The sequence below is a fragment of the Anolis sagrei genome, chromosome 5 (assembly GCF_037176765.1).
Source record: "Anolis sagrei isolate rAnoSag1 chromosome 5, rAnoSag1.mat, whole genome shotgun sequence".
Classification (NCBI taxonomy): Eukaryota; Metazoa; Chordata; class Lepidosauria; order Squamata; family Dactyloidae; genus Anolis; species Anolis sagrei.
Genome location: NC_090025.1, coordinates 186,360,433 through 186,382,786, shown reverse-complemented (window position 1 = coordinate 186,382,786; position 22,354 = coordinate 186,360,433). Strand labels below are relative to the sequence as shown.

The 22,354-nt window shown below is 41.2% G+C and overlaps 1 protein-coding gene across 4 annotated transcripts in view; it reads right to left on the bottom strand.

The window, feature by feature from the left end:
• ABCC9 (ATP binding cassette subfamily C member 9) overlaps window positions 1–22,354 on the bottom strand; it is a 92,008-nt gene that overhangs the window by 21,623 nt on the left and 48,031 nt on the right. For all 4 annotated transcript variants that reach the window (XM_067469308.1, XM_060776533.2, XM_067469309.1 and 1 more), the window contains 9 exons: window positions 19,793–20,022; window positions 18,474–18,622; window positions 17,879–17,948; window positions 16,769–16,926; window positions 15,749–15,841; window positions 8,417–8,519; window positions 3,596–3,697; window positions 2,588–2,708; window positions 431–561 (listed from right to left, as the gene is read on the bottom strand). In XM_067469308.1, the coding sequence (XP_067325409.1) occupies window positions 431–561; window positions 2,588–2,708; window positions 3,596–3,697; window positions 8,417–8,519; window positions 15,749–15,841; window positions 16,769–16,926; window positions 17,879–17,948; window positions 18,474–18,622; window positions 19,793–20,022 (1,157 nt within the window). The remainder of the gene's footprint in view (window positions 1–430; window positions 562–2,587; window positions 2,709–3,595; window positions 3,698–8,416; window positions 8,520–15,748; window positions 15,842–16,768; window positions 16,927–17,878; window positions 17,949–18,473; window positions 18,623–19,792; window positions 20,023–22,354) is intronic.

The window sequence follows — 22,354 nt, the reverse complement described above, 5'->3', positions numbered from 1 at the left end:
CTTCCATTGCAAAGACATGAGAGAAGCTTCCCACGGGATGGTAAAACAATAAACATCCAGCCTCCCCTGGCCAACATCCTTGCAGACGACCAGTTCTTTCACACCAGAAGTGACTTGCAGTTTCTCAAGTCACTCCAGACATGAACTTTTTTTTTTGAAGTATTTGGGATTTTAGAATCTCAGATAAGGAATGCTCAACCTGTATAATTTTCAGATAATTTAAGGCTCTCTCTTAAGGAATTGTGAGATTTATAGTATATCACGCAGAGGTAAGACTTCTCAAAAGGCCACCTACTAGCAAAGTTTGGGGCTATTAAAAACCAAAGTAGCCTCTTTTTGGTACTATGGCATCTGTGACAATGGTTATTCTTTATTTTCTTCACAGTAACAAAGCCTATAAATGGAGTAAAAAGATGCAAGTTTGTAGGACCTTCTGGCCCGGTTTGATGTAAGCTTTGACGTGCTTGAGAACTGGCTTCAAGTTGTTTTCATATCGGACACAGAGATTTTCAATCTTGATTTCCCCCTCTTGTGGCCAGTCCTTGGGGACTTGAGAAATATCTGAAAAGATCAACAAGAGAAGTTGAAGGCAAGTGCTTGGAAGTCTTAATAGTTACACAGCCAGCCAGCAGACAGCAACAATCTCATTTCACCCTCTGGTTTGTAGTCTTGATAAAGACATTCGCCATAATCACAGATGAGCAACTGGTGAATAAAAGAGCTGACTGCTATTTGGAAACTCTTGACTATGGTATGTTTCATATCAAGGACAGTGCAGGACTGGTATATATTGTAAAAATATGCAAATTAAGTCCAAAAAAAGAAAGAAAAAAGAAAGGAAGGTAGGAAAATCTTTGCTTATTTTGTTCTCATGTGAAATAATAACTAATTCAAAGTGCTTCCTTCCTGCTACCAAGACTATGCAAACCTTCATACATTTTTCACATGATGTCACTTTTATAAATTAAAAATAGGATTGAACAAACTTTGTTTCTCAAAATAATGCATTTTGCACAAAATAACGTTTTCTGCACACAAATTTTTGCACAGACAATGTTTTGCAGGAAAAATAATACATGAAAATCCATTTACTTGACAAGGTGTCTTAATGTCTTATGACACCATGTGTCAATGATAGATGAGAAAATGTATGAGTATTCTTTACATATCTTTTCTGAACATAACTCCTGACAGAACAAGAAATGTGGATTGTATATGTAGAATGACTAATCCTCGTTGTCTGAATGCTGCAGACATATATACAGGTCATCTGATATATCCATGGGTTCTGCATTCATGGATTCAACCAACTACAGCAGATATATGTATTAAAATCCAAAAAGGAAACCTTGTGTTTTAACATAGACAGAGTACTACACTAATGCACACTCTGTAATCTCCTGCCATTTCACAATTCCTTAGGCTCTCTCCAACACTTCTTAAAATGTTTGATCATTGTATATAATGGACTTGAGCATCCCCAGATTTTGGTGTTTACAGATGGTCCTGGAACCAAATCCCAGCTGTAGTATGCACACATTTTTCAGAATATAGGTTCTGGTCCTGCCTATCTTCGTGACCGCACCCCTCCCCCATGAACCAGCACGGGCTCTAAGATCTGCCAGGGAGGCCCTCCTTGCGGTCCCACCAGCGTCTCAAGTGCGGTTGGTGGGGACGAGGGAGAGTGCCTTCTCGGCGGTGGCTCTGGATCGCCCTCCCCAGAGAGATTAGGCAAGACCCCACACTGTCCTCCTTCCATAGGGACCTGAAGACCTGGCTATTTAAACAAGCCTAGTCCCTAGGTGATCTATGAATTTGTTATGCATCCTCGCAATTTATCCCATGCCCTCATCTCATGGTTACAACTCTGTACTTTTTCCTTTCCCTGGCCCTATTGTTTACATCCTAGCCATGTTGACATTAGCTATCACCACTGATGGATGTGCGCTGTTTTATTCTGAGTTTTATTTTGTTGTTACCTGCTTATAGGTTTTATTCAATCGTATTTTTATTGTGTTTTATGTCATGTCTTCTTTCAGGCATCCTGTGCCTTGTGTAAGCTGCCCCAAGTCCCTTTGGGGAGATGGTGGCGGGATATATGTAGAAAATTGTTGTTGTTGTTGTTGTTGTTATCATTATTATTATTATTGGGAAAGAGAGCAATGTGGAGGAAAGATTGGGTCATTTTGGGATTAAGCAAATGGCAACTCTGTTACCAACATTACTCCCTTTTAATGAAATGATTTTCAAACACTTTGCAAAGAAAAGAAAAGAATATAAAAACCACTCAAAACTTATGAGAATTCTAATACCACTCCCTAAACTGGAAAGCCCAGGATTCCATAAGATATTTCCATTGCAGTTCAAATAAAATTATAGCAGTATAATTGTGTTGTTGTGAAGTGAAAGCAAACTTCTTTTTCTGGGAAATGGATGGGGCCAGACTGGTCAGGAACTACAGTCTTCCAGTGAACCTTTTGCTACTCAACTAGTTGTGGAGATGCCAGAAGCAAGTACCAGTAGTTGCTTAAAATAATATATGCATATTTTTGTGTAATGTTTTAAAATGGGGATTCTAGCATCATACCCATGGTGCCATCATAGTTCTCAGATTCCATGTTGAGAAAACTGTTCACTTTCTTCACTGCACCTATTTGCACTTCCAAGTCTGCCAGATTTCTCACCACCCAGTTCAAATAATTTGTGATCTGTAAGGCAACAAGATAAGGATAAGGTAGTTCTTTGGGAACAGGCATGTGTGAAAGAAATGGGGTGCTAGTTAGAAAAAGAAACTACACTATAGAGCAGCCATGGGCAAACTTTGGCCCTCCAGGTGTTTTGGACTTCAACTCCCACAATTCCTAACAGCCGGTAGGCTGTTAGGAATTGTGAGAGTTGAAGTCCAAAACACCTGGAGGGCCAAAGTTTGCCCATGGCTGCTACAGAGCACCAGGCACAACAATGATGCAATAGTAGCAGCAGCTAGCAAAGCAAAGATCAGAAGAGAGAAGGAGAAGAAAGAGCAAGATGGAGTGAGATGAAAGACAGGCAAGCAACACTGATAAACTATATTTAAGAATCCAACCTGCCTTTCAATCCAGATTTTCCTTTCAAGGCAATATATAATCAAACAGCCCAGCATTACAAGAAAATATAAAGTGAATTCCTTGTTGGAGGCTGAATTTGGGGAGGTTGAAGGCCACTGCTGTATTACACAGTGAACTGAAGTCCTTGTGTGCACTTTTGTCTATCTTTCTTGGGAGCGCTCAGGGCCTGGGAATTGTTAGTAGCTTTATTATTTTTTATTATTTTTTTTCAATTGGTTTCTGAACTCTGAAGCTGGCCCAAGTTCTTCCAAACTCCTTTGGCCTTGGCTTAAATCCAGGACTTGCAGGATTGCTTCTTTCAATATTAAGGAAGTCAGGATGGGAGCTGTGCATGCGGGATTTCTGCCACTAGTTGCAAATCTGATTAGTTTCAAAGGGGAAAAAACCATAAACATTATGCAACGATGAGTGGAAATTATTTCAGTGTAAGTTGGAGACAATCCTAGTTGACTACGCTAGGGGTTCTTCTGCTTTGCCATTATACATACCGTTAATGCATAAAGCAAACCCAGGCCCACAAGTCCAGCAGTGTCTGTTTGAGAAATGGAAGCCACGGCTGCTGTGAGGACAATGATAGCACCCAAATAATCCTGAAAAAGAACAAAAATGAAATGCCACTAATTGACATCAGGCCTAATACATCAACTTCAATTCAACTACAGTTTATCTCAGTAGTGTAGTGCAATACAGTTACTCTACTACCCCTTCCTCTGTGTGGATTCTTGCTGAATCCATTTTGCATTCAATAATAATATTTATTTATTTATTTATTTATTTATTTATTTATTTATTTATACCCTGCCTCCATCTCCCCAAGGGGACTCGGGGCAGCTAACATGAAGCCGATCCCAAAAGTTACAACAAAGCAAAATGAATACAACATCCAATCATAAAATAATACATAAAATAAAATACAATAAAATATATGAAAAGAAAGTAATACAAAATAAACACAGGGTACAACAAAATAAACAAAAATGTAGGGGAAATTGAGACAGAAATCAAGACCCCTCTAGTGCATCCTCCTTCTGAGACATAAGACATTTCAGGGGTACAGCATTCCTCCGGGTTCAGTTTCCTAGGAAGGAAGTCATTGGACACCAGTGGTTCCAAACCTTTTTTTGACCATGGATGACTTGACAAGGGACCAATTTGACCAGGGACCACTCTCCAACATTAATAACAAAAGGGTTAAGAATGAGTTTTTGGTCAACTTTAGATTTGGTTAGGTGATTTGGGTGTTGATTCAGAAAATTGAATTGGATAGACCACATCAGATCTAGTTTCTGATACAGAACATATGCCATCCAGTAGTTGCCATCTGCTCAGCCACAGAAAACCATATTTAATAAGTGTTGGCACTATAAGAGGGTTTTGTGAGACCTGTTGCTCTCACTGCAACGGTGTTGTAATGTTGAGGCAATGAATCATATTTTAGTTCTTGCGGACCACTGGTGCTTCACAGATTGGGAACCACTGATCTACACTGTAGAATTAATTCAGCTTGACACCAATTTAACTGCTACTCAGGCTAGGTTTATTTCCTTCGTCTAGTATAGAGATGAGCAAGTGCATGGTGCAAATTTTCTTCCATGAACACCCATGTGCCAAACTCCACCAAAATCTCATAATAGTGTCTGGAAGTGGCATTGTATCACCAATTTGAGAGGGACTCCAATGGAAATAGAAGTATTGGGGAGCTTTCTGTATGGTTTTCATGCAAAAAAGGCTCAGTTAATTCTACTGGGTGTTAGGGGATTTGGAGAAGAGCTATAAATGTGGGAGTCAGGGAACAAATATAGCCATAATATGCACTTTTATACTACTCTTCTGACAGGACAAAACCGGTCCTCTGACAGCAAAAGAAACGACGGTACATGGAGTACACACTCTGTCACAGATTTGGAAATGATCCTTTTTACTTGGCAGGTTCTGGGAGATATAGTCTCCAAAAAGTACAATTTCCAAACCCTATTTAGAGATATTTTCAAAAACATTCAGTTGCCAGAATGACTTGTAAAATAACCAGTCCTTTTATGGAAAGTACACCATGAGAAATGTCAGCTTTTAAGGACAGGATTCTGGGTTGTGGTCAGCCCATAGGGACTCTGCTCGATGCAACCTTGACTCACTGAAGCAAAAAATTCCTATGTTTTCCAGCAGCATAGGAATGGAGAAGTCCATGTCCTCTAATTTGGCAGAATGTTATCAGTTTGCTTTAGAGTGATTCTGCAACCTCTCAACTTACAGACAAAACAATCTTGAAGTTCAACCATTGGGGGGCGGGAATCATTAGAAACAACTTCTTTTAAAAGTTCAAGGGGACAACCCTTTCTTTGGGATTGTAAGCACCGAATGCCTAGGATCAAAAGAAATACACAACCTTTTCTCCAGATACATGGAAGGGAGGAAGATGATAAGGAGGATCGGCATCTACTTAGATTTACTACTGACAGTTTAACTATTGGAAAAAATAAGTGAATTTGGGGTGAACAGAACACTGAAGGATTCCTTTTTGGACTACAACTGTCATCACTCCCAGCTGTAGCATGGGTTCACGGTGGATTCTGGGAGGTAGTCCATAATAATTTTCCTATGCTTTGGGAAAGATGATGGTTTTCCTCCAATTGTGAGGGAATTTTCTTCATCATCATCATCATCATCATCATCATCATCATCATCATCATCATTTAATTACTTATTAATCGCCCTCCATCCAAGATGCTCTAGGCGATTTACAAGCTAAAATTGTTAAGGATAAAAATACATACATATACAGATATTGATAAAATTAACAAAGATCAAAAGCTCTAGTAAAAAGCCAGGTCTTAAGTGCTAGAGTAAAAGGCCCTAATTCATGCACGGCTCTCATATAGGGCAGCAAGGAATTCCACAAGGCAGGGGCAGAAATAGAAAAAGTTCTGCGTCTGGTCCTTTCCAAGTGCACTTCTCTAGGACCCGGTATATAAAGTAAGTCACATTGGGATGGCCGTTGCAACCTCCGATGATGGGAGAAGGAGAGACGGTCCCTAAGATATGATGGACCCTGGCCGTAAAGAATTTTAAAGGTCAGAACTAGCATCTTATATAGACCATGGTAATCAGTTGGATGCCAATGCAAATGCCGCAACACTGGTGTTATATGGCATTTCATGGGTGTTCTTGTGAATAGCCTGTCTGCCGCATTCTGAACAATATGGAGCTTTCGGGTCATAGACATCGAAAGGCCAATATACAGGGCGTTGCAATAGTCCAGTCTAGATGTGACCGTGGCATGGATGACTGTTGCCAGAGCCTCATCAGATAGGTAGGGTGCCAATTACCTCGCTTGTCGTAGATGGAAAAAGGCCTGTTTGGTGGCAGCAGCGACCTGAGCTTCCATTGTCAGCTGCAAATCCAAAACGACACCCAAGCTCTTAACGGTAGGTGAAGGAGATAGGGCAGCACATCGAAGGTGGGCAGCAAATGGGTCAGACCAATCGAACGGCCATGCCAGAAAATCTCAGTCTTCGCCGGGTTCACCTTCAGTCTACTAGCACGTAGCCAGTTCGACAGAGCCTCCAGACATAAAGTGAAATTGTCTGATATTGAAGTTGCTCCAGGCTCCAAACGCAGAAGGAGTTGGGTGTCGTCCGCATATTGATAGCAGTCTAGGCCGAAACTCTGAACCAAACTAGCAAGGGGTCTAACATAGATGTTGAAGAGAAGAGGAGAGAGAATTGCACCTTGGGGTACCCCACAAAGGAGGGGAGATCTTTCAGAGAGAAGTTTGACTGCCATGACCTCCATCCTCTGAAATTCTAAGATTAGTAGTTTTATAAGATCCTGGATACATGGGGGATATGTTCCCTGATGGACCGCATTTGCCTGAAACCATCTATATAAATAAAAATGTAATGTTCGTTTGTGGGATTAACAGAACTCAAAAACCAGTGGGCGAATTGACACTAAATTTGGACAGCATACACCTAACAACCCAATGTATGTCCTTCACTCAAACATTTTTGATTTTGTCATTTGGGAGTTGTAGTTCTTGGGATTTATAGTTCACCTACAATCAAAGCGCATTCTGAACTCCACCAATGATGGAATTGAACCAAAGGTGACACACAGGACTCCCATGACCAACAGAAAACACTAGAAGGGTTTGGTGGGCATTGACCTTGAGTTTGGGAGTTGTAGTACACCTACATCCAGAGAGCACTGTGGACTCAAACAATGATGGATCTGGACCAAACTTGGCATGAATAGTCCATATGCCCAACTAGGAACACAGATGGAGCTTGGGGGAAATAGACCTTGACATTTGGGAGTTGTAGTTACTGGGATTTATAGTTCCCCTACAATCAAAGAGCATTCTGAAGCCCATGAACGATAGAATTAGGGCAAACTTCCCACACAGAATCCCTATGACCAATAGAAAATACTTAAGGCCATCCAGTCCAACTCCCTTCACCAAGAAAACGTAATCAATTGTTTACCCACAAGCAGAAAGAAATTACATATTTTGGAAACCAACTGGGCCACAGCAATGCGTAGCAGGGGACGGCTAGTAAATAATACAGGGTTAGTCAAAATGAATAGGCCAATATTATTGCCTTAAACCATCTTATTGGCCTATTCATTTTGACTAACCCTGTATTACCAAATGCCATTAAATTTCTTGACGTCCAGTACCAAATTACCATAGAGTGATCCTGGAGAATTTAGACATAAGTAGTAACCTCTAGACATTTTGCAGATCTTACAAGGTTACTCTGTGTTATCTTCCAGGGGACGCATATCGCAGAATTGCCTGGAGGGCCTAGCAAATTTCTAAAGAGAGAATTTTCCCTTGTGCATGGGATCTGCAGTTCTGACTGCACTTAGTATTCTACAGAGTTTTGTGAACTACAGCATAAGAACACATAATTCCAAATCCCTCACCAAATGACTCATTGCATGGTTCTATAGGATAAAGTCATAACAAGTCAAAAGAGGAATCATACGTCTTCCACTGCATAGTATAGACACACTTTCTGTATCTGACCAAATTGGGGAAAGGTATTGTTCAGTGTAGATTAGCATCTCTTCTAAATGGCAGTCACCACAGTAACAATAACCGAAGACGCTTCCTGGCTTCAACAAGGAAAATAAATCTTAAGAGAAACAAGCCTGAGCTATTTTTAAGCATTGCTGTATATGAAACTGCTGTGCTTCGCTGCCAGATGCGTCCTAGCGATACTTCTTGGGCCAACATCTTGCACCAAGCAAAGTCATTGTCAGCTTCTAAAGTTTCAAAACTATGGCAGCAACTAAGTCGTACGTACCGTTCTGACCTCCAGCCATCTGTTGGCAGCTGATAGAAACAAGTATGCAATGTTGTTAGTGTCCGTCAGTTCCAGCATACGCTGTTTAAATCTGGGTTCATCCCTGCAAAGGACGAAACAATTCTTACGTTAACAGCAGTGTGACTCACGATTCTGAAGCAACAGTGTGCAGAATAGATTTCCAAATTTTAGAACATAAAATCTTAGCAGTTAAGATCTTTGCATGGATTGAAACTGGAGATGATATGTGTCAAGAGCATGAACCCTGCCATATTTAGTCTCCTTTTGTTGTGTGTAGTTGCTTATATTGGCAATCTATTATGCACACTGAATGATGGATGCTATCATACTAGTATTTGCTTGCATGTAATAACCTACGGATGTGAGAGCTAGACCTTAGGGAAGGCTGAGCGAAGGAAGATATATGCTTTTGAACTGTGGTGTTGGAGGAAAGTTCTGAGAGTGCTTTGGACTGCAAGAAGATCCAACCAGTCCATCCTCCAGGAAATAAAGCCCGGCTGCTCACTGGAGGGAAGGAGACTCGAGACAAAGTTGAAGTACTTTGGCCACATCATGAGGAGACAGCAAAGCCTAGAGAAGACAATTATGCTGGGGAAAGTGGAAGGTAAAAGGAAGAGGGGCCGACCAAGGGCAAGATGGATGGATGGCATCCTTGAAGTGACTGGACTGACCTTGAAGGAGCTGGGGGTGGTGACGGCTGACAGGGAGCTCTGGCGTGGGCTGGTCCATGAGGTCACGAAGAGTCGGAGACGACTGAACGAATGAACAACAACAACAACATTTGCTTGTATATTATTTATTATTTATTTACTATATTTATATACTGTCCCTTTCAGCCCACAGGAATCTCAGGATGGTTTACAGTTGGTACCAAAACCACAAAATACAATTTCAATACAATAAAACAATCGAATAATAAAACCATAGCAGAATCAATAAAATCAATAAAAAACATGTATCATTAGGGTCTCCTCGTTAAAAATATCCTCCAATCAGATCATCCAACCATTCCATTTTCCTATGCCTGTTACAGTGTATTTGCAAATGCCTGCTCAAAAAGCCAAGTTTTAACTCTCTTCTGAAATGTTAAAAGGGAGGGGGCCAATCTGATGTCCTTAGGAAGGGTGTTTCATAGCCGAGGGGCCACCACTGACAAGGCCCTGTCTCTCGTCCCGGCCAACTGTGCTTGTGACTAAGTCGGGGCTGAGAGCAGGGCCTCCCCAGATGATCTTAAAGTCCTGGAAGCTTCATAAGGAGAGATGCGTTCAGACAGGTAAGTTGGGCCAGAACCATTTAGGGCTTTAAAGGCTAAAGCCAGCACTTCAAATTGTGCCCAGTAGCAGACCGGCAGCCAGTGGAGCTGGCACAACAGAGGAGTTGCATGCTCCCTGAGCGCCGCTCCTGTTAGCAATCTGGAGTCCATGAGTCTACCAGGCAAAGACAAACACTTCTTCGCTAACAAGTGAAAGAGGTATTCACAGTAGTACAATATCTGGATCCGGCACAGTCTGGCTTTAGGCCGGGACATGGAACCTTTGAAAACTGTCTGGAAGCTTCAATTGGTCCAACGGATGGCAGCAGATTACTAACAGGACTGGCGCTCAGGGAGCATACAACTCCTCTGTTGTGCCAGCTCCACTGGCTGCCAGTCTGCTACTGGGCACAATTCCAGCTGCTGAGGGAGGTAGTATTCCCCAAACAGTTTCGAGGTGATTCTCATGAGAGACTTGATATTAGAATAATAGAATCATAGAATCAAAGAGTTGGAAGAGACCTCATGGGCCATCCAGTCCAACCCCCTGCCAGAAGCAGGAATATTGCATTCAAATCACCCCTGCCAAATGGCCATCCAGCCATTAAAAGATATATGAAATGTTTTGCTTAATGAACCAATCAGGGAAACCTTGGTGCAAGGAGGGCTGGCACTGCTTAGTGACAAATTTGGTAAAAGCCCATGGGATATCTGAATTGCTTTAACTATACATGTTTTGTGCAGTTATTCACCAAAGTTGTAGTGGGTGTTAGGGAAAAACTACCCTAAAATATAGCAGGGCATCCCAAAACAAACAGGATACAAAGGTTGAGCATTAACTCATTAGCTAGCAAAGCGTGAAGTGCCGTGTGATGTGGCTGTAAAGAATTTAGAGCTTAGGAGGCAAACATGCAGTCCAATCTTAAAAAATCACAAAAGGCTTATTTACAATAATAAGAAATAACTACTTTTCTTAATAATCAAGAACTAGGTCTGAGCTACTCTAATACCCATCTCTTCTAATTTTATTTTATTTATTTATTTATTTATTTATTTACAGTTCTTATATTCCGCCCTTCTCACCCCGCAGGGGACCCAGGGCGGATTACAGTCAACACATATATGGCAACCATTCAATGCCAGTTTTGACAAACAACATTTAACACACAAATACACCAAGGCTATTTAACTTTTTTTCTGGCCGCCAGGGGAGCTGCTGCTTTTCATCGTCCATCAGCGACACCGATGAAGTTCTTCCGCATTCCACATTCCCCGGCGTCTTTTTTCTTTATGGCCTCATAAATTAGTTAAATTTAGCCTCCCACACAAGGTGGTGCCTTATTTTCCTACTTGACAGATGCAACTGTCTTTCAGGTTGCAAAGGTCGACAACGGGCTACACAATGGCTGGACACCCACTCCAGGCCGGGCTGGCTTCGAACTCATGACCTTTTGGTCAGAGTGATCTTAATGCAGCTGACACTCAGCCAGCTGCGCCACAATCCCGGTGCACAAAGGTTTCAAAGAGACGGGAAAACTCAATCACTACATCTTTCCTGACACATAAGCAGAGAGAGATCTCAAAGCACACAGCACATACCCTAATAAATTAGACATGCCGCATTATCACGGGGTGTCTGCACCCTACACCACTGGAGAAACTACACTGTCTAGCCGGTATTGCACCACCTGACATCCACCAGAAAGTAGCAGCCAATAGTGAAAGGACCAAGGCAGTGACATCTCCAGCTCATTCCCTGTTTGGGTATCAACCAGCACGTCAATGACTTAAATCAAGAAATAGTTTTCGAAGATCTACAGAGACACTAGCTGGAACACCTTAGCAAGCAAGAGTCCAAAAGTGGCAGGCTCAAACCCAGAACCTCAATCAATGGCTGATACCCAATGAGAGACTCCCCCCTGGGCACACAGAAAGCTGGGCGACTTGGAAGGTGCTGAACAGACTGCGCTCTGGCACCACAAGATGCAGAACCAACCTTAAGAAATGGGGCTACAAAGTGGAATCCATGACATGTGAGTGTGGAGAATAACAAACCACTGACCACCTGCTGCAATGCAACCTGAGCCCTGCCACATGCACAAAGGAGGTCCAAGGGAGGACCTCCTTGCAGCAACACCAGAAGCACTCCATGTGGCCAGGTACTGGTCAAAGGACATTTAATCAACTACCAAGCTTACAAACTTTGAGAGCTTTTGTTTCTACACCTATCAATTTGCAATTTGTCAAGTGCATTAAAAATCCAGGATTAGGAGAAGGGATGGACAACTTGTTCACTCACATCCTTTCTTTATAAACTGAACTCAAGAGTGAAAAATTTGGAGTTCTTGGGTAGGTTGAGGTTTGTGAGGGTTCCTAATACAACACAAAAACTTATTCTGCAATGATTCCTGATTCTGTTTTTTGGAGGAAATACGGTGAAGCACCTAGAGAAATCCTGAAAGTTCAGACTAAAATCCAGAGTGGAATCACAACCCCACTGGCATGGAAGTCACTCTCCACTACCCATATAAGTAGTGATATAAGTAAGTTCAGTGGGACTTACCTTGCAAATAAACAGATTTACAATTCCAGTCATATAGAGAAGGACTGAAAAGTAAGATAGAGCAATGACTTAACTGCCTTAAAGTCACCAGATACCACCTCACCTTGGATGCTAAGTAGAGTGAGCCTTGGCTAGTACTTGGATGGAAGACTGCCAATGAACAGCAGACGCTGTATGCTCTATTTCAGAGGAAGGAACTGGCAAAATCACCTCTGAATGTTCCTAGCTTTAAAAACCAGATGAAAAAATAGTCATGGGGTCACCATAAATTGCCAGGCAACTTGAAGGCAACACACAGGGACAAAGTGTTCTATTGCATCTGGATTTTGTTGCTATGAGTTCCATCATGCCACAATTTGGACAGGTCATATTTGGTCTTTTGTAAAAGCAAGCTACTTGTGAAATGGATTGTAGGTTTGCAGAAAGACAACAAACCGCAAAGACAGTTTTTCTGCAAAGTATAATAAACCACCAAAGAGGGACTCATCCTTTTCTTCCAGTCCAGAAGCCTACGCCTGACATTTATACAACACAACTGGGCCTTCTGCCAGTTTTTACAGTTTTCTAAACAATGTTGTAGCAGAAAGCCCTGCAGTTCAAACTGAAGCAAGACTGCACAATGATGAAATTTCTCAGGCTGGTTTTGTGGAGGGAGGGAGACTTGATCATAATGCAAAACCCTGGCTACTGTCAAATACTGGTCAGCCAGCATGAAGAGCAGAAAAGAACATTAAAAAGCAGTAGCACCACTTAGGATATTTTGCAGGTTCAAATACGAGGAGAGGCGGTTGAGCTCCCTCTATCAGCTCCAGCTCCTCATGCGGGGACATGAGAGAAGCCTCCCACAAGGATGATAAAACATCAAAAATCATCCAGGCGTCCCCTGGGCAACATCCTTGCAGATAGCCAATTCTCTCACAACAGGATGCTCCTGACACGACAAAAAAAAAAAAGTTAGCCACTTGTGTAAATCTGGAAAATGGAAGTCTGGTTTGAGGCTTGAGAAAGCTGGTATCTCCAACCACACACACCTATGGGTCACATTTTGCCCACTCCTGAGTTAGCCGGTTGCGTAAACCTGGAAAATGGAAGCTTAGTTTAAAATTCTACTTACAAACATCACCTAAATGGTAATTTTGGTTGATATGTGTGAATCAGTATCTCTCAACTTTAGACTGACTTTTCCTATCCGATGAAATGCCCCAGCTGCTGTGCTTCATTTTGTTTATGATGCCAGGGCATTCGTTGAGATGCCAAAAGATGTGCATGCAAAACATACTGTTGCCATGACACACTGCTGCATATCAGGCAAAAGATGTTGACGTTTTACCATAGTAGCATGAAATCTTTATATCAAAGATAAAGAAAATATGCAGTCCTGTAGATCTTGTTATTTGGGCTGGCTATTGCTATAGTCCTACAATCTTTGGAAAACCACAAGTCCCCAAACACTGCTTTGACAGAACTACTGTGTTCCTCCGTTCTTAGATCATTTTTCTTTAGATGCCACATTTCTTCCCTTCCCTTCCCTCCGTGCTCCTCTCCACAATGGAAACTCTGACACATTCATTCTGTATCTTTTCATCCTCATCCAGCTCTTCTTCTGCACATTCCTTGACTTTTTTTTCTTTATCCAGTTCAGATGACGAATAAAAGGGTCACTGAAATCCCACTCTAATTGGACCTCGCTCTTTCGAGGTTAACAAGTCAAGGGAGTTCATTACGGTTTAATGGGTACATAATGAACTCTGAATGAAGGGAAACAACTGCCAGACCGGGTCCAGTAAATTTTAGTTTGCTAACAAAGTCCTGAGATGGAAGAATACAGTGCTGGCTGCTCTACAAAAAGATGAAACTGTATGGTACTAGAGCAATTCCAGGTGAGACGGAATGGAGATGTAAAACCTAGCATCTAATAGTATCGGTCCAGATCTAAAGGGTTCTGCAATTGATTCTGTGTGGTTCAGAAGACTCTGAGCATGTATTCTTCCTTGCCAGTTGTAGTCCTTGGTTCAAGCAAGTTGTGGGATAGATGCAATGGAGTATCAATGACATATTTTGAAGACAAGTGAGGGAGAAGGCAACTCAGACCACAATGTTCTGGTTGCTTTGAGTGTTGAGGGAAGAGGGCATTCCTTTTGAAGGTGTAATCTTATTTCTCCCCACCTCCAACTAATAAACTGGAACCAACTGCTTTTTCTATGATCTGAACCATCTCCCCACACCATTCTCTTCCCCATGAAAATGTAGCAGCAACAGGGACCCAAACAAAAGATTGATAGATGCAGAATGAGTAATGTGAGTTTGAAATATGGTGACTGCTTAACAATAGGAACTACTAGGGAAATCTGGAAAATTTTCTCAATTTGTGAGTTCTCTGATCTCAAAAGTCATCAGCTGGGGACCCCTTCCCCCAGCACCAACTGCTGCTCTGGGCCAGAGTGAAGGGGGGGGGGGGCAGGGGACAGTTCCACCTTGTCTCCTGTGCTATGCTAATAATATAATATAATATAATTAATATAATAAATACTATGCTAATAACATAATATATTGTATGTATATACATATATCTGGTGGCAGTGACAGACTTTGTATTTCTAGGTGCAAAGGTTACTGCAGATGCAGACTCCAGCCCGGAAATCAGGAGACGCTTACTTCTTGGGAGGAGAGCACTGTCCAATCTCGATAAAATAGTGAAAAGTAGAGACATCACACTGGCAACGAAGATCCACATAGTTAAAGCAATGGTATTCCCCATAATCACCTACAGATGTGAGAGCTGGGCCATAGGGAAGGGTGAGAGAAGGAAGATAGATGCTTTTGAACTGTGGTGTTGGAGGAAAGTTCTGAGAGTGCCTTGGACTGCGAGAAGATCCAACCAGTCCATCCTCCAGGAAATAAAGCCCGACTGCTCATTGGAGGGAAGGATAGTAGAGGTGAAGATGAAGTACTTTGGCCACATCATGAGAAGAAAGGAAAGCTTAGAGAAGACAATGATGCTGGGGGAAACGGAAGGAAAAAGGAAGAGGGGCCGACCAAGGGCAAGATGGATGGATGGGATCCTTGAAGTGACTGGATTGACCTTGAAGGAGCTGAGGGTGGTGGCGGCTGAAAGGGTGCTGGTCTGGTCCATGGGCTGGTGGGCTGGTCCATGGGCTGGTCCATGAGGCCACGAAGAGTGGGAAACAACTGAACGAATGAACAACAACAACATATATATCTTGTAAGCTGCTCTGAGTCCCCTTCGGGGTGAGAAGGGCAGAATATCAATGCCATAAATAAATAAATAAATGAAGAAAGAAAGAAAGAAAGAAAGAAAGAAAGAAAGAAAGAAAGAAAGAAAGAGACAGCCTTTCCTTACTCTTTCCCAAGCTGGGAAGTTCAAAATTCTGCCAAGCCTTATTTTGAATGCCAAGTACTTGGCTTTTTCCTTTATATTTTATGTAGATCGGACAGAAAATGCTACCAGTTGATTTGGATAGGATTGTCTACAAACCTGAATGCTCTGATGGTTGTGAGGCCTTCCGCTGTCTCTGAAAAGTGGCACAGAAGGGGCAGCTGAGTGCTGTCGTCAAGCTCTTGAAGATCCCTACCGTGGAAGGAAAGAATATGTGTAAATGGCAATAAACAACACAAAACATCTATAGACTAGGGGGAAATTAATCTAGAGTACTCTGCAAACATGAAAAGGCCATAAAATATGGTTCATCCTTACTCTTCAAATCCCACAATTTGCAAGGACAAGTCCTCAATAATCCTCCGCCATCCAAGATTTCCAACTGTTTTCAAAATATCCCAGATTTTCTCTCATTCTCTCCTTCCTCCTTTGTCCTTAGATTACTTCAGTTATTTCAGATTGTTAGAAGTGTAATAGGAGTTTCCACCCAGTTGACTTATCAGGACGGAGCAGAGAGGAAAGGGCTAGAATCTTGCAAACAGGCTCAAACAAAACCAAACTGTTGCAACTTCTCTCGTTTTATGTATTTTTTTCTCCTTATTAATAACTTGTGCCATCTTGACTACATGCTGATGTTACTTGGTCACACACATCCCCAATTTTCATCTAGGAAATGGGTTTAACCCTTGTGCCCGCAGGGCTAACTGAATACCGACAGGTCAGAGGTTCGAATGCAGATGAGCTCCCTCTGTCAGCTCTAGCTCTGCATGCCTGGACATGAGAGAAGCCTCCCACAAGGATGGTAAAACATCAAAACATCCAGGTGTCACCTGGGCAATGTCCTTGCAGATGGCCAATTCTCTCACACCAGAAGTGACTTGCAGTTTCTCAAGTCTCTCCTGACACGAAAAAAAAATAAATAAATTTGGGAAATGTTGGAGGTTATGCCATCCTGGGAGTGGGAGTCCAAAAATGTAACTTTTTCCAGCTCTGCCATAAAGTCTATGCTGACAAATTGGTGTCAACTAATGTGACAACAAGAATGAAATACATCAACAACCATGAAGTAGGAAAACATGTGGCACCGTTTCTTTACACATAATAATAGAAGAAACCTACTTGGATGCAACTCGGAAGTATTTCTGGATGAAGTAAAAGGCTATCCCAAGGGGCACGAGAGCAGCCATGAACAGTGGAGTAGCATATGAAATCATCCCAATGGCAGACAGGCAGAGCAATGTAGACCGTGAGAGGGACTCCAGAGTTGGTGGAATGTGCTGCACCAAAGATAAGCCATAAGTATTACACATGAGGCCAATGTTTCCATCTTAATATTTTTATTTTGAACTTGCTGCCTGAAAAGTTGGCAGTTCGAATCCTGGGAGCAAGGTAAGCTCTGCTATTAGTCCCAGCTTCTGCCAACCTAGCAGTTTGAAAACATGCACATATGGGTAGATTAATAGGTACCGCTTCGGTGGGAAGGTAATGGTGCTCCAAGCAGTCATGCTGGCCACATGACCTTGGAGGTGTCTACGGACAATGCCAGCTCTTCATCTTAGTAATGGAGATGAGCATCACTCCACAGAGTCGGACTTCTCTGTGTAGTCTGACATGGTGGTTGTTCGAGTGGTCCAGCATTTCTGTGTTCTCAAATAATATGATGTGCCCGGGTTGGTTCATCAGGTGCTCTGCTATGGCTGACTTCTCTGTTTGAAGTAGTCTGCAGTGCCTTTCATGTTCCTTGATTTGTGTTTGGGTGCTGTGTTTGGTGGTCCCTATGTAGACTTGTCCACAGTTGCATGGTACATGGTAGACTCCCACAGAAGTGAGAAATGAGGTTTATATATCTGTGAAATGTCCAGGGTGGGAGAAAGAACTCTTGTCTGCTTGAGTGCAAGAGTTCTTTCTCCCACCCTGGACATTCCACTGATTTATAAACCTCACTTGCCTAGTTTCCAATACCTCACAACCTCTGAGGATACCTGCCATAGATGTGGGTGAAACGTGAGGAGATAATGCATTTGGAACATGGACATACAGCCTGGAAAACTCACAGCAACCCAATCAGATCCATGGAAACTGAACACACAATTGTTGAGGGCCAGCTGTTATTATTATGCAGCCATCCTCAGGAATCTTGTGAGGCTTATGAGAAGTAATCTAGAAAAATGGAAATATTATCCCAGGTCAACGTAATCTTTAAAAGCCTGGATCAAATAATTAATTCACCTGATCAATAATGTTTGTATCTGCAGAAAAGCGGTTGAGAATCAGTCCCAAGGGCGTTGTATCAAAAAATCTGGGGAGAAAAGTAAAAGAGTTTATGAAGATAAATGCTGCTTTATCCAGCTGGCTCCTAAAGATTAAAGCTAATGGGAATCAATATGAGGACTGTAGTAGTAGATCTCAGATTACCTGAATATTATATAACATGAAGGCACTTTAATAAAGCTATATATTTAATACTTGCTATAATATCCTGAAGCCACCATGTCCTATCTCTGTGGTTCTCAACCTGTGCGTCCCCAGGTGTTTTGGCCTACAACTCCCAGAAATCCCAGCCAGTTCACCAGCTGTTAGGATTTCTGGAAGTTGAAGGCCAAATCATCTGGGGACCCACAGGTTGAGAACTACTGTCCTATCTGATCTTAGAAACTAAGTAGGGTAAGCTCTGATTAATACTTGGTTAGAAGACCACCAATGAATATTCAGAGAAGGAACTGCCATGACCACACCACTGAGTATTCCTTGCCTAAGAAAACCCTGTGAAACTCATGGGATCATCATGCAAACAGGCAACTTGAAGGCCTATCTACACACATACCGAATTGGTCCAAGGATGATCTTGTTAAGAAGATCATGGTGAAGGTTCTTGGCTGCGGTGAGGCCCATCCATTCAACGGTCAAAGATGTGACAAGGCAAAGGACAATTCCTGCACCACTGAGGATGCTGAACACAACCATGCTGCAAGTCTGTTTAAAACAAGGGGAAGAAGCCTTAGTTCCAATCCTGGGAAGTAACATCAATTTTCTATACACCCCCCCCCCGACCCCAAACGGCATGTTTACAACTACACTGCAGACCAGCTGGAGGGTCATAGTTCCAAAAAGCTTCTGTTTTTGTACTCTGTGCACTTCCTCATTCAGATTAACTGGATGTTTTAAAAAGCACTTTGGAAAAAATGTAGTTTTGTGATCTCTTTTGAATGTGCCTATGGGAATACTGCTAAAATACGAAATTATAATTATGATTTCATGACTCTAATTGGATTCAAAGGAATGTTGCTGAACAGTAGGGATGACTTTGGGAACAAAACATGAATGTCTTCTATTCATTGACTTCTTTTATTAAAAAAGAGTGAAGCACAACTCTTTGAATCGTTGTTTATTTACTCTATTATTGGATTGGGCAACAAAATGATCAACTCCTAAAGCTAAGTGGCCTAATGGCAACTGGGGCCTCTTTTACATATAAAATCCAGATTATCTGCTTTGAACTGGGTTAGACTGCCATTATCTGCTTTGATAATCTGCAATATAAGGCAGTGTTAGAAGGGGTCTGGAAGAACCTGCACAGAGAGGATATTCCATAAAAGGTCATAGTGAATTATACTACAGATTTATCTAGTCTATCATTCTGTCCATCAGGGGACATCCTGTTAGCTATGAGAAAGGGTCCTTCCACACAGCCACATAACCCAGAATACTAAGGCAGATAATCCACAATATCTGCTTTGAACTGGGTTATCTGCATCCACACTGCCATATAACTCAGTTCAGTGTGGGCTTTATACAGCTGTATGGAAGGGGCCAAAGTTACCAGCAGATCATGAGAGCAACTGTACCTTCTCCTACTTGTTGCTCACCAACCTACCATATATAAAAAGCCATGTAGTCTCTGATATGGGAGACAAAATATACTCCCAAGAGTTTAGCAATTCATTTTCCTCCTTTTGGAAGTATATGTTATAAGTGTATGTGCTGAAGAAGACCTAGTCTGGAGACATGTGGATTCATTTCCCTGCAGAACTTGAAAAGGTTACTTTTTAAGAATATAGATCCCAGCACCCCTTAATCAGTAACATTTTAAGCATTGTTGCTTATTTCATCTTAAGGGAATGCATTGTTTCAACTTTGGCTTACCTCGCTGGAACACCAAGTTTCTGTTCTATTCACTGGTGATGTCCATTTTGCCAGCCAATAATCAATAGCAACCATGACCGAGTGTTTCAGGAGTTTAGAGAAGATCATCAAGGAGAGTAAGAGAAAACCTCCTGAGGTGAGATACAGCCAGCAGGTTTTCCAGGGCATCTTTGTCCTGAGTCGCATTACTGTTGACATGTTGTCATCTTCTTCCTCTTCCTCTTCTTCCTCTGATGGGTCAAAAATAATGGCTAATATGTCATAGGGTGCCTCGAACATGGATACATCACCAGAGCTGTTGTTTTACAAGGTTTCTGTCAAAAAGTGCTGGTGCCTCACCAAACTAAAAATCCCAGGATTCCATAGCATTGAACTACAATAGTTACAGTGATGTCAAACTGCACTAATTCTACAGTGTAGATGCATCCATAGAAGCAAGTAACAGATGTCACAGGAAAAGGATCTACTTCCAGATTTAGCTGCTTGGGTAGATATATTTATTCTGGGAATGTAAGGATCAATTCATATATGTACACTCTTTGCTTGAAGACAACACATCTGTATAAATGTAATTTCTTGTAATTCCCTTCTAGTTCAATACTTTCCAGTGGAGTTCACACATTTAGTTGACTTCGTCATGAACATGTTATTCAAGGAACCTTATAACCACGTTTCTTCAATTCTAAGAAATTGAAGAAATTATAATTCGTTGATTATAAGGCACACATTCATTTCAGTGCTGTCACAAATAAATAAGATGCACCCACGATTCTAAGTTGTTTATGTGAGGGAAAAGAGTACACCTCAAAACCGAAGAAATACTGTATATACTCAAGTATAAGTCAAGTTTTTCAGCCTTTTTTTGGCTGAAAAAGCCCCCCTTGGCTTATACTTGAGTCAAAGTTATTTATCATTTTACTCTGTTGTTGTTGTTGTTGTTGTTGTTATACTGTATATTATTATTATTATTATTATTATTATTACATTTACAGTAATTTACTCTATTATTTTTATTACATTTATTATTTTATTCTATTATTATTATTGTTATTATTATTACTATTATTATTACATTTATTGGGTCCAAAAGTGGCAGGCTAACATCCAGCACCTCAATCAGTGGTTGAGACCAGATGAGAAACTCCCTCCTGGGCACACAGAAAAGTGAACGACCTGCAAGGCGCTGAACAAGCTGTACTCTGGCACTACAAGATGCAGAGCCAACCATAAGAAATGGGGCTACAAAGTGGAGTCCATGACATACGAGTACGGAGAAGAGCAAACCACAGACCGCCTATTACAATGCAACCTGAGTCCTGCCACATGCACAATGGAGGACCTTCTCACAGCAACACCAGAGGCATTCCAAGTGGCCAGCTTCTGGTCAAAGGACATTTAGCATTTTAACTGTACCCTCAACTTGCCTCTGACACAATACATTACATTTATTATTTTACTCTATTTCTATTATTACATTTATTTTTACTTGATTATTATTGTTATTATTACAGTTCCATTATTTTACTCTATTATTATTATTATTATTATTACTTTTATTATTTTACTCTATTATTACTGTGATTATTACATTTCCATTAATTTACACTATTATTATTATTATGACATTTATTATTTTACTCTTTATTATTATTGGAAGAATACATAAGCACATTAGTCTTCCTCACTTATTGCGGGGGTTACGTTCCAGGACCTTCCGCAATAAGTGAAAAACTGCAATGTAGGGACGCTATATTTGTCTTAATATTTATGCATTACTTTAGTAGTCACACACTATTTTACACTATTTTAAGTCTTTATAAACTTAAAATAAAGTGAAGGAAAGGAAGGAAAGGCCCTTCAAGGCTGGAGGGAGGACTGAGGAGGGAAGCACCTCGGAGAGTGGTGATGGCAATACCCCGCGAAAAAGCAAAAATACTGCAATATATATTTTAAATTAATATTTTTTGAAAACCGCAAAACAGCGAATCTATTGAAAGCCATCTGCAAAGTAGTGAAGGAACACTGTACATCAAAGAAGGTTAGAATAATGGTTTATTCAGAGCTGGACAGTCTTATCTGAAATTACAGTTTTGTATAAATATTCAAAAACTTTTCACCTCTAAAGTCTCAATTAATGTAATTTTATTTGTATCTATTTCTATTTTGAAATTTACTAGTAGCTGCTGCATTTCCCACTCTCGGCTTATATTCAAGTCAATACGTTTTCCCAGTTTTTTTGTGATAAAATTAGGTGCTTCGGCTTATATTTGGGTCGGCTTATACTCGAGTACCTATGGTAAGTATATCTCACTGTTATCACTTTATCATTCCACTTCAAGTCCTGTGTAGTTAAGTGAGGATCAAGATTCACTGGCTGAGAATTTTAAATGCTCATCCTAAACTGCAAATCCCAGGATTCCATATGATGTTTTCATGGCAGTAAAAGTAAAATAATGGTACTCTAGCAGTATATAGTGTGACAAAGTCCAAAGACACAGAAGTCAATGAATGTGAAGGACATGTGTGGCAAAAGATCTCTTTTCACAGTAAAATGGTGAGTAT